Source organism: Phocoena sinus, chromosome 1, assembly GCF_008692025.1.
Source record: "Phocoena sinus isolate mPhoSin1 chromosome 1, mPhoSin1.pri, whole genome shotgun sequence".
Classification (NCBI taxonomy): Eukaryota; Metazoa; Chordata; class Mammalia; order Artiodactyla; family Phocoenidae; genus Phocoena; species Phocoena sinus.
In genome coordinates, this window is record NC_045763.1 from 35,675,649 (window position 1) to 35,693,137 (window position 17,489).

Sequence of the window (17,489 nt, forward strand, 5' to 3'; positions counted from 1 at the left end):
TGAAGCCAGAGGGGCTAAATGTGGGAGTTAATATGGTCTACACTGGCCCCATGCCCTGCAAGAGTCAAAGCTCCTGAGAATCGGCATAAAAGCTACCAGTCAGAGCAGTCCCAGGAGGGGGCCTGGGCTACAGAGAAGGGATCACACCCACTCTTCCGCTACTGATGTGGAGATGAGCTCAAGCTGGAGGACTGAGACCAACCACCCCTTGATTCTGAGCCAACCTGATGAAAGTACTGAAGACCAGAGCTTCTCCAGCTTTAATATGTATTCGCATCACCTGGGAATTTAGAGCGAGCGCAGATTCTGTTTTAGAAGGCCTGGGGCGGGGCCCAAGAGTCTGCCTTTGTAAGACACTCCCAGGGAACGCTCTTGCTGCTGATCCATGGACCACGCTTTGAGTAGCAAAGGATGAAAGGCAGCTGTGGAGGGTCCCCACAGTGGAGAGTGTTGTGTAGTTCCAAGGAGAACGTGTTTATTTGTGCACAAAGTGACAGAACCTATTAAAGTGGAAATAGCCACCATTTTGTCACAGTTGCAAGGCAGACAGTCATTTCTTGGCAAATTACACCTTCCAGCGGCACTGGTATGGTTGTTAAGCACTTGGGGTCTTAAGCTTGATGTCCTGAGCTTTACCTCTTAGGAGGTGTGTCATCTTAGGCAAGTCTTTATTTGCATCTCAGTTTCCTCATCACTCTAATGGAAATAATAAGACTATTGTGAGGGTTAGCTGAGTCAGTAGATACAAAGTGCTTAACACATGGCAGCATTGTAAGTAGCACTCAGTAAATGTTGCTCTCCATGCTCATAATACACCCTTCTACAGCAGTGAACATGGACACACATAGAGGCTTACTCTGCTTTTGGTACATGGTCAAAAAAATGTAACCCCCCCATCTCCCTCCCACCAAAGGTCTGTATCCTCTCTTTCAAATTCCTCCTACCCTCCTGCCCACTCCCACACCCCCTCCCCTGGCCCCCGGCCCCAGTGTGGTCTGGATGGGCCCCACAGGGGCAGGGACAGGGACAGGACGTGGGGCTGTATCTGACAGGAACCTGAGGGGCTGGCCCGGGAGGGGATTGGGGCCCGGCTTCCTGCAGGGAGGATGGGCTAAGGCAGGCACACAGTGCCGGAGAAGATGCCCTCCTGGGCCCTCTTGGTGGTCATCTCCTGCCTCCTCCCGGCCCCCCAAAACCTGGCACAAGTCACCAGCCAAGGTGAGGTATGTGGAGGGTGGAGATCACCTATACCCAGGAAGAGGGAGCCCTGGGAGGGGGATGTGCAAAGTAGGAGACTCCCATCGGTCCCCGACTCTTGCCCACAAACACACCGGGGAGGACCCAGAGCCCAACTCACCAGCTATTCCTCAGATGCCTCCTTGCTGGCCTCGGACTCAGAGTCCCTGAACTGTTTCTCCCGAACATTTGAGGACCTCACTTGCTTCTGGGATGAGGAAGAAGCAGCGCCCAGTGAAATATATCAGCTGCTGTATGCCTACCCAGGGTATGTGTTGCATCATATATATCATATATATGTACCATGTATGTACCACTCCCCTGTATCTGTCCTGTACATACCACAGCTGAGCCCCATTCCAGTAGCTTCCCTGCCTTTGGCGCTATCAGAGGACTCCTCCAAGTACATGCCCTAAGTAGCCACTTAATGAACAGATGTGCTTTGGATATACCCAGCTCACACCCTCTACATAACCCCTAATCCCACCCAGGCACTGAGAAGAAAAATGGCAGTATTGGAAATAGAACTTGGGTTTGGGCCCAGACCTGGGTCCTCAGGGCTGAACAGGTGGCCGTGTAGGTAGGATGGACTTCTCCTGTGCCCACAGGGAGAAGCCCCGTGCCTGCCCCCTGAGTTCCCAGCGTGTGCTGCCCTTTGGAACCCGGTACGTGTGCCAGTTTCCAGCCCAGGATGAAGTTCGCCTCTTCTCTCAACTGCACCTCTGGGTGAAGAACGTGTTTCTGAACCAGAATCTGACCCAGCGGGTGCTCTCTGTGGATACTGTGGGTACGGACCATCCTCCTGTCACCCTGGCCCCCCCTGTTTGCTGCCCTCAGGCCAGCTCCTAGAATCAGACCGAGCTGTGCTCTTTCAAGACGATGTGGATGTCCCCCCACTACCAGACCCCCAGAGGCACCTCAAGACCCCCTTCTCATTCCTCTTAGCCTCAGCATCCAGAGCTAGACTTCATTCCACACCAGAGACATCCTGACTTTCCCATCATTAACCTATTCATTGACTCACTCATTCATCAGTTACAGAATACCTACCATGGGCCAGGCACTGTGCTAGGTGAAAAGGATGCACAGATGAAGAGACATCCCTGCTCTTGAGGAGCACTGAGCCTAACAAACCTGCAATGAGGTCACTGTTCTGAGGACAGGAGAACAGGATAAGGAGCCTCCCTGCCCTGCCCCGCCCCAGGGGCTGCCCTCAATCCAGCCTCCAGTCTCCCCTCTCCACAGTCCATGGGTTGAGCTGTAGACTGTGGCCCCCAAAGAGTTCTCACGTGCCCTGTCTCACCTTCAGGCCTGCCAGGTCCCCCCAGCCTCATCAAGGCCATGGGAGGGAGCCAGCCAGGGGAACTTCAGATCAGCTGGGAGGTCCCAGCTCCCGAAATCAGTGAATTTCTGAGGCATGAACTCCGCTATGGCCCTAAGGATCCAAGGAACTCCACTGGTCCCACAGTCACACTGCTGCTGTCCACAGAAACCTGCTGCCCAGCTCTGCGGAGACCAAACCTAGCCCCAGCTCCGGACCAGTCTCCATGTGCTCAGCCCGTGATGCCCCAACAGGATGTACCCGAGCAGACCCCCACAACTAGAGAAGTATCCCGGCCTTCTTCTGCTCCGCCTCCTGATCTCCTACCCACAGTTTTGCCCCCAAGAAAGGATAGGCCATACTTTGGGGATTCCAGACTGGGTTGGTCCTTAGAGAGTTAGTATAGGCTCTGATTAGGAGCCATGTCTATTTAGGGATCTCCCACTTTGGGTCATTCATACCAACAAAATCGAGAGCTTCAGGCCTCCAAGTTAATGGGGGTTTCCCTAAAAAGCCCTGAACTCCACCTGAAACCCACTGACCTGGCTCCCAGTCTGTGTGCATATCTATCCAGTGAAGAACTGAGTGTCTCTCCATAGGCATGTTGTGGGGCTTCAAATATAAGAGGTGGAGGCTCTCTTGGCTGAGAGGCAGACCTAGTTCTGAGGCTGGGATTCTTCTCCCAAGGCTCCATCTCTGACAGTGAAGGGTGGAAGCTGCCTCATCTCAGGGCTCCAGCCTGGTAACTCCTACTGGCTCCAGCTACGCAGCCAACCTGATGGGGTCTCCCTCCGCGGCTCTTGGGGATCTTGGTCCCTCCCTGTGACCGTGGACCTGCCTGGGGATGCAGGTGAGTCAACAAAGGAATGGGGAGATGGGGAGGAGATAGAAAAGATCTCTAGAGAGGCCTGGGCCGGATATGGAAGCTCTTCAAACCATGGTCCTTCCTGATGACCTCAAACTTGCCACTGGACAGAATGAACTATGTTCAGGGAGAGAAGACAGAATAGGAGTAAATGTTCCAAGTTACGTGTGTAAAGATGATCTGGACACCCTATAGAGTAGGAGCACATGGGCTCTGATGGGACTTCCTTCTCTGACCCCAGTGGAAATTGGACTGCAATGCTTTACCTTGGACCTGAAGAATGTTACCTGTCAGTGGCAGCAACAGGACCATGCTAGCTCCCAAGGCTTCTTCTACCACAGCAGGGCATGGTGCTGCCCCAGAGACAGGTGAGAACTGAACTGCTGACTGAGCTTGATGTCATGGGAGAGAAGCACAACGTTGCAGAAAGAAGGGAGAGATTGTCCTGGTCCTCTTCACTCCCCTCCCTTGTCCGCCAAACCAAACAGCCTCCATGCTCTCATCCTCCAATGGGTATTGTATCTTTTCAACCTCTCTTCATACTCGCTGGGAATGCCTTGGTTTCATGCAGCTTTAATCATGTCACCTGGACCATTCCAACAGCCTACATTCTCATCTACCTCCGATTTACCCCCCATGCTGCTGACAGACTGACTTTTGTTAAACTCAAACTTTGCGTGGCCTTTCCCTACTCAGATATGTACTGCAGCTTTTCACTATCTATCAGATCCAATCAAAACTTCACCTGGCCTTCAAGAATTTCCACCAAACACCTCACTGATCTGTCACTTCCTTCATATCAAGTATATAACCAAGTCTTACTGATTTTACCTGTTAAACATCTCTAGAATCTGTCCACTTTTCTTCTTCACTGCCATCATCCTAGTACAAGCCATCATCATCTCTCACTTAGGCTATTGAGAAGTCTTATTAACTGATCGCTTCTTGGATCCTCCAAAACATTCTCCACACAGGAGCTGGAGTGAGTTTTTAAAAGTGCAAAACATAGGGACTGCCCTGGCAGTCCAGCGGTTAAGACTTCGCCTTCCAATGTAGGGGGTGCAGGTTCGATCCCTGGTCGGGGAGCTAAGATCCCACATGCCTCGCGGCCAAAAAAACCAAAACATAAAACAGAAGCAGTATTGTAACAAATTCAATAAAGACTTTAAAAACGGCCCACATCAAAAGAAATCTTTAAAAATAAATAAAGAAATAAAAGTGCAAAAATAAATACAACATCCTCTGCTTAAAACTCTTCCAAGGTCCACAGCTTCCATTGATCTTAGGACAAAGAAGAGAACACTACTGTGGCCGTGTAAAGTTCTAAAAGGCTCAGCCCCCACCAATGCCTTCAGTTTCATCTTGTACTATGCTGCCTTCTGTGCTCTGTGCTCCAGTACTGGCCTATTTTTGTTCCTCCCTACCTGCCATGTCCCCTCCTGCCTCTGGATCTTTGCACATGCTGTTTACCCAACTCTCCTATCTTTACTTAACCTTTATTTATCCTTCAGATCTCAACTCAAATGTCACCTCCTCAGGGAGCCCTCCCCTGACCTTCCTCCTTAGGTCCAATGGCACTATTATACATCCTTGTTGTACCACCTACCTCTCCTTCTTAAATACTTATGATAGTTACAATTTTACATTGATACCTCACATAGTTTTTTTCTTTTGGCTGCGTTGGGTCTTCGTTGCTGTGTGCAGGCTTTCTCTAGTTGCGGTGAGTGGGGGCTACTCTTTGTTGCAGTATGAGGGCTTCTCATTGCAGTGGCTTCTCTTGTTGCAGAACACGGGCTCTAGGCGCGCGGGCTTCAGTAGTTGCGGCACATGGGCTCAGTAGTTGTGGCTCGTGGGCTTAGTTACTCTGCTGCATGTGGGATCTTCCTGGACCAGGGATCGAACACGTGTCCCCTGCATCGGCAGGCAGATTCTTAACCACTGTGCCATCAGGGAAGTCCCATGGTTATTTGATTGATGACAAAATTCTGTCTCAGAGCTCCAGCTGAGAAAGGCTGATCTTGACTAGACATGATCCATGAGGACAAAGTCAGTGTCTGCTTTTACTCACCAATATGTTCTCAACTCACACGGTGCCTGGAATACAGTAGATGCTCAGTAAAAAAAAATTGTTGAATGAATGAATAATGAAAAAAACCACTATTAACAGTTTTAATGTATTCTTCCAGATTTTATATGCATTTACATATGTCTATACACAATATTCAATTTTCAATATAAATTGGATCACATTATATGTATGATTTAGTAACTTACCTTTTTACTTAAAAATATGTCTTGGAGATCATTACAAAAAGATGTAACTCATTCTTTTTAATAACTGCACAGATTTCCATAGTATGGAGGGGCCATGGATGGATCAAAAGGTGGCAAAACCGAATTCACATATTCCCTACCAAAACCTGCTCCTCCTCTTCTTGTCCATCCTGCTATCAAATCAGTTTTCCACCCTGAATTTCTGCCATTTCTACACCCTCCATATCCAATCAGAAACGCTTGTCATTTCTACCTGTACAGTATCCCTTGAATCCATCTATTTCCCTCTACCCCAACTACCACAACCCTACTTTCAGATCCTCACAACTCTGCATGTAAAATACCATAACATTGTCCTAATAAATTTCTCTGCCTAGTGCACCCTCACAAGTCCTCTCTTACAAACTGCAGTTAGAGTGACTTTCCTAAAGTACAAAGCTAATGATGACAATTCCTGTTTAAAATCTTTAAGTGTCTCCATCATTACTGCAAGATTAAGTTTACACTCCTTAGAAAGGCAATAACGCCATCCATGACCTTGGTCTGCTCACATTTACCACTCCCCACCAGACCCTCTATGCTAAAAGCATTCTGCACCACTGAGAATTTCCCCCAGAGTACCATATCTCTTATCTGTGCACAAGCGTGTGCCTGGGATGTCTGTCTGTCCCCTTTGCCTGTCCTGTTTAGAGTCCAGGACTCAGTCTAAGCACTGCCTTGTACGGGAACTATCCTCTGACCCTCCCCATCTGGGTTAGATGATCCTCCTTGATATTCCCAAGCCAGCCCGTGCACATCACAGAAAAATATCATCTGTTTGTTTTTCTACCTTTCCCATTGAAATGACAGGTCCTTGAAAATTATTCCTCTGTGTATTCATAGGGCCTATCACAGTGCCTGGCACATAGTATCAATTATTTGTTGAATAAGTCAGTAAACATAAAAATATATAAAATGATAAATAATTTTAGTAATAGCTACCCATTTAGGGGTTATAATCAGGAAGGAGACAGGATTTATTTGTTCAATAAACAATTATCGAAGGCGACTATGTTCCAGGCACTGGGGATAGAGTGACAAAACAGAAAAGCTTCCGGCATTGTTGCGGCTTCCATTTTAGTCGGGAGAAGGGAAAAGGGGGTGAGAAACAAGTAAAGAAATAAAGGAACAAGGTTATATGATAGAGACTAAGTGGGAGGGTGGGGGAGGGGTGCTAATTTCACCTGAGTGGTCGGAGAAAGGCTTGCCAAGGACGTGACAGGTGAGCTGAGATCCAAGTGGCAAGAAGAAGTGAGTCACGTGAGATCTAGAGGCAGGGCAACCCAGGGCAAGGTGAGCTGCAAAGACAGTTCACCTGGTACGTCTGCTGCACAGAGAGAAGGCCTGTGCGCATGAAGGGTGGTAAACTGGTGTGAGAATTGTAGGAGATGAGAATGGGGAGGGAGGGAGGAGAATGGGGAGGGAGGGAGGAACTCAACCGTATGGAGTCCTATAGGCTCTGGTATGGAGTTTGGATTTTATTCCAAGGGGGATGGGGAGTCCTTGAAGGATTTTAAGCAAAAGAGTGACATGATATGATTTACATTTCGAAAAGATGTTTCTTTGTGCAATTAAAAAGAAGTAAGAGTGGAAGCAGGATCACCAGTTAGAAATTTGCCTTAATCCAGGCAACGGATAATGGTTTCATCTAATGCAGCAGGGGGTAAAGATCAAAATAAATGGACAGATGTGTCAGATATTCTGGACATTATCAGATCAACATTTTGGATCTGGTTGCTATGTGGAGAGTAAACTGAAGGGAGTGGCAGAAATGGAGGCAGAAAAGCCAGTAGGAGGCTGTCGTAATAATCTATTAGTAAAATAACATTTAGAGGTGACTAAGAGGGCCGCCTGATGAGAACAGGTTAAAAACATGTTTTCCTCCAGAAAGATGAAAGCTCTTTAATCTCTGAAATAATACCATTCAAAGTAGGCATTATTAACCTATTTCACAAATGAGGAAACTGAGGCAGAGATAAATCAAGTAATTTGCCCAGAGTTATACACCAATAAGCCAAGACCTGAACTCTATAGCCCATATGCTATTTTCCTATCTCATCTAGCTCTTTTCTTAAGAAGAGGCTGGACACCAAAACAAACCTCAGAAAACCAAACATTATGACACGGGAGAGAAAGCCCTGCAGGCCCATCCAAAGAACAAGTTAGATTATAATCCAGTTCCCTGTGGGATGGGGGATATGAGGATTAGTCTCTGAGGCAAGCCTGATTCAATGACTCTATGGGACTGATTCGTAGGGACCCCATCTGGGAGAAGTGTGAAGAGCAGAAGAAAAATCCAGGATCACAGCCCTCCCAGTTCTCCCGCTGCCACTTCAAGTCACGAAATGACAGTGCTATTCACATCCTTGTGGAGGTGACCACAGCCCAGGGTGCCATTCACAGCTACCTGGGCTCCCCTTTCTGGATCCATCAGGCTGGTAAGAACTTCCTCCCCTTCTCCTCCCACATAGTTCCCACCTCTACCATATCTGACCCCATGCCCAGGATCACCAACTCTGATACTCCTGACCCGTGGCCCTGGTGACATGATGTCTCATGCACAGAAGGGCTTAGGCCAGTCCCTGCTGACGTCCCTGTAGTGCTCATTCCCACTCCAAACTTACACTGGAGGGAGGTCTCCAGTGGGCAGCTGGAACTGGAATGGCAGCATCCATCACCCTGGGCAGCACAAGAGACCTGCTATCAGCTCCGATACACAGGAGAAGGCCATCAGGACTGGAAGGTACAGTCAAGGAACAAATGCCCCCAGACCTCATAATCAGGGTATCCCTGAGTTTCACTGTATCTGTTATCAGGAGTGAAGGTGTCTGTGTATTCACGTCTGAGCTTGTTTATCTATGTTTTATCTGATTCAGCTGGTGTCTTAATCTCTCTTTGGCATCTGACATGCTGACTACTCCTATTTAAAATTTTCTCCTTCCTTTGCTTTTGGGATATCAGTCTCTCCTGATTCTCGTACCACCTCTCTGACTGAACCTCCTCGCTCTTTTCCTGGCTCCTCCTTTCTACACTTCCTTAATAGGTTGTGCTTCCAACAGTCCCATCCTAGACTCTTTTCTCCTCTAGATAAATATATACGCTCTCCCTAAGTGAGTGCTTCAACTCTGTGGTTTCAATGACTATACGTTAACCATCCCAAACTTATCATTCCAACACCCATATGAAAAGGAACTTCTATACCATAGGTGAATTATGTAAATTTTTGAAGTCTCAGTTTCCTCATTGGTGAAATGGGGATAAAGCTATGTACTTTCCAGAGTTACGGTAAAAATTAAATATATAAATATTTAGCATACTGCCTGGCAGATAGAAGGTGCTCAATATTCATTAAATATTAGTTTCTTTCTTTACTTTTATTCTCATTCACCACATGTATATACAACTTCTTACCAGACAGCTCTATCTAAAAGCCCCCAGGGCATTTCAGACTCAGTATATCTAAAACTGAACTCATCTTCTTCCCCAAACTTATTTTACTTTTTTACTGAAGTATAAGTTACATAAAGTAACACAAATCTTAAATATACCACTGATTAATTTGTACATGTGTATACAGCCATGTAACCATTACCCAGATCAAGACAGAGATTACTTCTAGCACCCCAGAAGCGTCTCATGCCCACAGGTCACATACGCAGACCCTCCAAGGAAACCACTACTCTGACATTACCACTCATAATTTCTGACTGTTGTTGAACTAATAAAATAGAACCATACAGCATTTCTTCCTCAGACTTACCTCTCCTGTTCCTTGTCTCTGACAGTGGCACCAACACTTACCCAGTTACCTGAGTCTGGAATTATCTTTGACTCTTCTCCCTTTTCCCTTCCCTCTATTTATCAACAAATTAGTTGAGTTTATTGTACTAATCGGTCTCATGTCCCTACTACCGCTGGCTTAACCTCACCTTTGACCATCCAGCCGGCCCATGCATGCTCTCAGTACACAGAACACTCTGTAACCTCCAATCAAGCAACTCAGGCAGCATTACACTCTTCTTGGTGCTCCCGTGGTACCTTACTTATATCATTATTATTGCACTCATTATTTCTTGTAACTATTTACTCGTTTGGGTGTCTTACTCTTCATGTTTGCTAACTGATCAAGTTAATAATGTCTCCCTGCTTGGACACACGATTCTTGTTCCCTGTGCTTGGAATCTCTCCTCGTACCCCCAGCACCTAGCACAGTGCTGGCATCCTCTACTCAGAGGATGTTATTTGTGGCCTGGTCTACGTGGCTCCGAGTATCTGAGCGTGTCCGGGGTTTCCATCGGCCAACCTGGTCTGGTGCGTGCCTGGTCACTGTGTGTGTACCAGATCTCTGTCGGTTTATCGTATGTATATGTGTCAGGATGAGTAGTACTCTGTGTAGATGAGTCTGTGTGACGGACGTGGGTGTACCGCGCCAGGCTGGGCGAGGCCGCAGGCAGGGCGAGGCTCTCTGTCCTGGTGTTCTCTCCAGCCAGCTTCCGCCGGGATGACCGTTTTCTGCCAGCGAGGCTCTCTGGGGGAAATCCCCGGGGACTCAACGCGGTAGGATTTCGGTCAGATGCCGAGTTCTAGAGGCCCCGACGCCGGCCCACCCGGACCGGGAGCCTGACCACCCGCCCGCTTCTCCTCTGCGCAGGTGCTAGAGCCGCCTCTCGGGGCCCAGGGAGAGACCTTAGAGCTGCGCCCGCGCTCCCGCTACCGTGTACAGTTGCGCGCCAGGCTCCACGGCCCCACCTTCCATGGGCCCTGGAGCGCCTGGTCCGACCCACTGAGGGTGGAAACCGCCTCCGAGACCGGTGAGGGCCGAGCCAGAGCAAAGGCGGTCAGCGCCTGCGCGAGCGGAGGGGCGCCGGCGCAGCGAGGGGCGGGGCCGCTGCCGAGCCGACTTACCCGGCGCCCCGGGGCGGCGAGGGGTGGGGCCTGGTGGGCCGGGGAGGGGGGCTCCTGCCAGGCGTGGCCCCCCGAGATCTGACTGCTTTTGTCCATTAGCCTGGATCTTTTTGGTGACCGCTCTGCTCCTGGTGCTGGGCGTCAGCGCCCTCCTGGGCCTGCTGCTGCTGAGGTGGCAGTTTCCTGCTCACTACAGGTACAGCTCCGGTCAGGCGGGAGACGGGGCCGTGGTCCGGGCGAGGCCAGCGGCCTCTAAAGAAGCATCCCCGCGTCACTCTATGTCACCCGCTCTCCGGGCAGTCCCACATCCACACCTGTGGCGTCAGCTGCTCCCAGCGCGTCTTCCCCGGGAGTCGCACTGCCTTCTTACACTCTAACATACCCACTATACGGGACACCCCAAACAGGCCCACCTTCTGACTCCTCATCTCAGTAACAAGGCTACTGTCCCCCTGTCACCCAAGCCGGAACACTTAGGCGCCACCCTCGCCCTTATCCAGTCTGGTCCGGTCATTCCACCTCATAAAGCTCGCTCAAACAACAGCCCTCTTTCTCTAGCGGTACAGGCACTACCTGACTCACCAAAACGGAGACCCTTCTCCCTCCAGTCTAGCCTCACACAGCCATCAGAATAATCTTTCTAAAACTGCACACGTGAACTTGTCACTCCGCCTCCTTAAGTCACATTATTAGCGCCCCAGGATAAAGTCCAGACGCTAGAATGACAAGGAAGGCTGTGCAAAATCTGGCCCCTGCCAGGATTTCCACCCTCCCACCATGTGCATCAGCCTTGCCAGACTGTTGGTGATTTCCTCCCCAAGTCAAGAGATTCTACTTCTCAGTGCCTTTGCACATAATGTCCCGTCTGCCAGGAATATCCTCCCTGGATGACTAATACCCATTTATCTATAAATAACTTTCTTCCCCAACTCCTAGGAAACCTTTCCTGACCTTCCCCTATTGGCTACTTTCTTTGTGCCCCAATGCAGACTTCTTCCATAGTACCAGAAGCATTTTACTGCATTCATTTCTTTATCTGTCTTCCCTATGCTTTACTTGGTCATCCTTAAATCTATAGCACAGGGCCTGCTAAATCGCACACACTTAAATAAATGTTATTAATGAATGACTTGTTGATGTGGGGAGACTAAGGCTGAGGAGAAATGTCATTGGAAGTTATAAACATGAAGGACAGAATCCATACCACCTTAGTCCTTCAGTTGGTAACATCTCTCGATTCTTAAAGACTCAGCTCAGAAGGTAACTCCTGCACGTGGCCTCTTTAGATGACCCTAGGCTAGATTAGATGCCCCTCTTCTGTGCTGCATCTCTCCTTGAACATGTCTTTGAGCTTTTAATCCACTCATATGTATGAGAGGACCGCAATGCAGCCTCTATGCAAGTAGCCAGCTCCAACAAAAAAGTTGGGAGAGAAGAGGGAGGTGATGCTGCTGAACCAGGCGTACTCAGTTCCTTTTCCCCAATTTACCAGATACATCACTCCTCCTTCCCTGGAGAGATACGAGTGAGGTCACAGAAGAGGCCTGAAATGTCGTTCAGCTAAAGTCCCTCCATGTGGAAATATGAGCCTAAGGAATTGGAGGTTCCCCCAACATACCTTAATCCACGTTCTTCCTGGAGAGACCACCTTCCCCAGTAACTTAATAAAAGCCCCATTGGTTCTCTCCATTCATTCATTCAACTAATTTCTTGAGAACCTATTATGAGCCAGACACTGTTCTACACCCTGGAGCTACAGGAGTGAGCAAATAGACAAACTCTTTGCTCTCATGGAGTTTACATTCTCGTCTATGTGATATATATAAGGATCTAATAAATACACAGTAAGTCAAGTGCTATAAAGAAAAGTAAGCAGAGCAGGATGGGGAAGGGAGGTGGTTCTATTTTAGGGCAGTCAGGGAAGCCCTCTCTGTCAGGACGATGTCTGAGCAGAAACCTAAATGAAGTGAGGGAACAAATCAAGTGTTCCAGGCAGAAAGAACAGGAAGTGCAAAGGCCCTGAGGCAGGAGTGTTTGAGGACACTCAAATCCCTTTTTTGAACCTCCGTACTGCTGAGTTCCCTCCACCACCAGAGGTTTCCTTTTCACCTATGCTCCACTACCTTACTTTACCGCCTTGACTACACTGTTACCTCTCCAAGCTTGCTCCCCCACCTCACTGCCTCCCCCCACGGCCCCCCCTCAGGGCTCCCCTCCTAACTCACTCCCACAACTCAGTCTCCTTCTCTTCCTTCTCCTCAAGGAGCCTGAGGCATGCCCTGTGGCCCTCAGTTCCAGACCTGCACCGGGTCCTAGGCCAGTACCTTAGGGATACTGCAGCCCTGAGTCCGGTGAGTGCACCCCTGCTCTCCATCACCCACCACCAGCCCTGTGTGGAGCTGGATCCTTGCCCTACCACACAACTTTTCCAAGGCCCTTGCCCACCAGCATACCATCCCTGGGCCCTACCTCCAGCCGAACCCTCCTTTCTACACAATCCAGGTCCTGCTCCCACAGGACCTGCTCTAATCCAGACCCCTTCCCCCGCTCTCTCATCTCTCCCAGCCCAAGGCTGCAGTCTCAGATGCCTGTGAGGAAGTGGAACCCAGCCTCCTTGAAATTGTACCTAGGTCCTCAGAGAAGACTCCCTTGCCCCTATGTTCCTCCCAGGCCCAGATGGACTACCGAGGATTGCAGCCTTCTTGCCTGGGGACCATGCCCCTGTCTGTGTGCCCACGCATGGCTGAGACAGGGTCCTACTGCACCACTCACATCGCCAACCATTCCTACTTACCACTCAGCTGCTGGCAGGCCCCTCGCTCCCAGTACCCTGGACAGATCCAAACCCTCTAGTCCTTCCTTCTGAACTTCCCTACCCACCCCATCCCAACAACACAACCATCTCAGACCTCACATCCTTCCCGGTTGTCTACCCTCCTAGCTGGGCTTCATAACACTGATCTTTCAGTACTGCTGCTGACATAAATCCAGGACAAGGTTCATTTGAGTAAGCCCCTCTAAATTTCACCTCCTTTCTCTCTCCTCTTTAATGCCAAACTCCTTGAAAAGGAGTCTCCACTTCCTGACTCCCATTTGCTCCTCAGACTACTTCAATTCATTCCCCTACTACCACTCCGCTAATGAAACTACTCAGGCAAAACTCACCTCAAATTTTTCTTATCACAAGATCCAATCAGATTTTGTTAATTCTCAATCCATTTGATCTCTCTGTTGTCATTTGTCATGGTGACTACTCATTTCTCCTTTAAATTCTCTCCTCCATGGCTTGCATACGTCACCATCTCTCCTGGCTCTGCTCGGGCCTTTCTGAGTATACTAATAGTTAAGAGCATAAGCTCTGGAGTCAGAGCTGGGTTCAATTCCTGTCTTTCCCATTTGCTAGCTGTATGGCCTTGAGCAAGGAAAGTCTTTGAGCCTTAATTTTCTCATCTATAAAACAGGGGTAATAACAGAACCCCATAGAGTTGTAAAGAGCATTTAGTGAGATAATCTAAGTAAAGCACAGTAACTAGGACATAGTAAGTTTTGATATGTCTAAACTATGGTAATTATTCCTTCCTAATCTTATCCTGGAATCTCTTCCACTCCTTAATTACTGCAGTCCCTCAAGAGTCCATTCTTAACAGTCTCCAATCCCATCGGTTCTCATTGCCTTTCCTATATGCTGACCATTCCAAAGTTCTTATCTCCAGCCCAGACCTCTACTACAGCACCTGTACTGGTTTATGCAAGTAACCGTTTACATGTCTGTCTTCTATTACTAGATTGTGAGCTCCTTGAGGGCAAGGGCTGTGATTTATTTGTCTTCCCTCCGACCCCCACCCCCCAGCACCTGGAGTAGTGCTTGGTGCATGGTAGCAGGCCTTCAATAAATGTTTTCTAAATGAAGGAAATCTTTCTGGACAATGTCGCCTTAACTCCATGCCTCTCATCCTCTCTGCCATTCATATGCAGCAGTAAATGTGCTTAGCCATTCTGATTATGGATTCCCCTGACCCATTCAAATTCTCAAACAAACAGTATTTTTTGCTGACTCCAAATATACCCACTGTGTCAGTCAGGGTCTTGGCAGAAATAGATGACGCACTCAGTCTGGGTATCTGGATGAGAGTTTAATAAAGGGCATATTTATAAAGATGAGGCAGGATTTAGGAACACCATCAAGGAATAGTGCAGTAACCCGGGGCTAACAACAGCTGGGAGCTGGTACCCACCTCACCCCACCCTGGGCATCGAGGGGTAACGGGAGAGAGTAGTTATGAGACAGGGAGAGAGTAGCTACAGAGAGGGCCGCCTGGCAGGAGCTGTGGCAGAGAGCTACAGCCAACCTGTGGGGATATGGCAGGGACGGAGCCAGGGGAACAAATAGCTCATGTCTGCCCTCCCCTTCCCCCAAACCTCACTCTCTGATCTCCTGATCTCCTCCATCTGCCCTAACAAAGTACTGCAAACTTGGTGGCTTAAACAACAGATGTTTATTATCTCTTAGTTCTGGAGGCTAGAAATTCAAGGTGTCAGCAGGGTTGGTTGCTTCTGAGAGCTGTAAGGAAGAATCTGTTCCATGCCTCTCCCCTAGCTTCTGGGGGTTTCCTGGCAATCTTCAGTGTTTGGATTGTAGAAGCATCACCTACACCTCTGCTTTCATCTTCACATGGTATTCTCCCTGTGTGTGTCTGTGTCCAAACTTTTCCAGTTTACAAGGACACCAGTCATACTGGATTAGGGCCCACCTAAATGACCTCAAGTCAACTAATTATACCTGGAGTGACCCTATTTCCAAGTAAGGTCACACTCTGAAGTACTGGGGCTTAAGTATGCAACGTATAAATTTTGGCGGAGAGAGACACAATTTAACCCATAACATCCTCCCATTGGTGGAATACAAACAGAAACCAGAGCCCAAGGGAGTCCATTGACGCAGGCCATATGAGTCAGCCTCACAGGGCACAGGGCAGAGTAGAGGATGAAGAGTGGACCTGGATGGGACAAATGGATGACATCCGGTATACTCACTTTCCATAATTCCTTCCCCAAGCCACGTTCAAGGCTCCAACTCTACTCCTAGGGACTCAAAACTAGGACTGAGATCCAAACCACTGAACCTCCCACCTTTACACGGATTCAGCCATCACGTCCTGACCCCTTATACTTCCTAAATTCGGCCTCCTCTTCTCCATCTCCACTGAGCGATTACTACCTACCTCTACCTAATATCTCTGCCTCCAGTCTCTCCCCCTAAATCCAACCTGTATGTTGCCTCTAGATTGATCTTCCTGTTCATCTCACTCCTTGCTCACTCCTTACCTCTAAATCTTTAGCTTGACCCTTCAGAACTGATCTCGTTCTCTTCTACTATTTCCCCGTGTGAGGATTAACGGTGTTAACACAATGCCATGCATATAGTAAATAGTCAGCGTTTACAGGGTTATCTTTTTTTTTTTTTTTTTTTTTTTGTGGTACGCAGGCCTCTCACTGTTGTGGCCTCTCCCGTCGCGGAGCACAGGCTTCGGACGCGCAGGCTCAGCGGTCATGGCTCACGGGCGCAGCCGCTCCGCGACATGTGGGATCTTCCTGGACCGGGGCACAAACCCGCGTCCCCTGCAGCGGCAGGCGGACTCTCAACCACTGCGCCACCAGGGAAGCCCAGGGTTATCTTTTTTTTTTAATTAATTTTTAAATTAATTTTTGGCTGCATTGGGTCTTCGTTGCTGCGTGCGAGCTTTCTCTGGTTGTGGCGAGCGGGGGGCTACTCTTCGTTGCAGTGGGTGCGTGGGCTTCTTATTGCGGAGCACAGGCTCTAGGTGTGTGGGCTTAAGTAGATGTGGCACGCGGGCTCAGTAGTTGTGGCTCACGGGCTCTAGGGTGCAGGCTCAGTAGTTGTGACGCACGGGCTTTGTTGCTCTGTGGGCATGTGGGATCTTCCCGGACCAAGGATCAAACCCGTGTCCCCTGCATTGGCAGGCGGATTCTTAACCACTGAACCACCAGGGTAGTCCCTACAGGGTTATCTTTATTTTTATCCCAACTGGGCTGTTCCACCCGCTGAATATCACCTGTATTTTATTCCCTCCATGTCCTCTGCTTCCCTACATTCAGGTCCTTCCGGTGGGAGTTCCCCAATCCAAGCAGCTCCTCAGCCTCTAATTATCTATCTCTAAAGCCTCGTTCTCCTTTCCTCCAGCCTAAGAGGAATTGATCTTTCTCCCCTAGACTGAAAAAGCTGCCTGTGTTTTCTATCCCCTTTCTTCCTGGGCAAGGTGCTTGTTCTACCCTCTTCCATCTCCTTTGGCTCTTCACCTTCAAAGATGCATAGGCATCTTGATGCTGGCATTCCCTCCAGCTCCCATGCACTACCCTCTTTTTCACTCCCAAATTTCTTATACAAGTAGCCCATGCTTGCTGCCTCCACATTCTCCCCACCCTTCTTTCTGCAACCCCTTCCAAACAGAACCCAAGCACTGCCTCACCTGATCCCTTTCTCTCCAAGGTCACCGAAGATTTGTTTCCCAATAGCCAACTCTGACCTTTTCTGTCATCACTCTATTTGACCATTTTGTATCATATTAGAATCCCTCCAACTTCAAGGTCCATGTCAGTTATAATCTCCACTGGCTTCTTTCATTCCTTTATTTTTAAATGTTCAAATTCCCTGAAGTTGTACTCTCATTTACCCTGTTGTTCTTTTCCTCTACAGTGACCCTTACACCAGAAGCTGCAAATTGCTCGCTATGTTCTGCCCTCAGAAATGTTTTGTTTGGCCCTTACCTGCACAGAAACTCACTGACTCCACAATGCCTGGCAGATAAAGTCCAAATTCCTTAGCTTAAC

At 48.7% G+C, this 17,489-nt stretch overlaps 1 protein-coding gene across 1 annotated transcript; it reads left to right on the plus strand.

Moving 5' to 3' along the window:
• Positions 1-1,139: 1,139 nt before the first annotated feature.
• On the plus strand, positions 1,140-14,503 carry MPL (MPL proto-oncogene, thrombopoietin receptor). Its single transcript, XM_032650293.1, has 12 exons — positions 1,140-1,218; positions 1,372-1,504; positions 1,845-2,023; positions 2,546-2,844; positions 3,245-3,407; positions 3,664-3,790; positions 7,992-8,173; positions 8,336-8,478; positions 10,387-10,546; positions 10,740-10,836; positions 12,904-12,991; positions 13,206-14,503. The coding sequence occupies exons 1-12, from the start codon at positions 1,140-1,142 to the stop codon at positions 13,491-13,493; spliced, it is 1,938 nt and encodes a 645-aa protein (XP_032506184.1). The 3' UTR covers positions 13,494-14,503.
• The last annotated feature ends 2,986 nt before the right edge of the window (positions 14,504-17,489 follow it).

What these genes read in the sequence shown, in the direction of transcription:
- MPL (XM_032650293.1), top strand. Translation starts at nt 1,140, where the DNA reads ATGCCCTCCTGGGCCCTCTTGGTGGTCATCTCCTGCCTCCTCCCGGCC. An exon ending in GGCACAAGTCACCAGCCAAG is followed by an intron (nt 1,219 to 1,371) that starts GTGAGGTATGTG and finishes GCTATTCCTCAG; the next exon opens with ATGCCTCCTTGCTGGCCTCG. An exon ending in AGACCCCCACAACTAGAGAA is followed by an intron (nt 2,845 to 3,244) that starts GTATCCCGGCCT and finishes TCTTCTCCCAAG; the next exon opens with GCTCCATCTCTGACAGTGAA.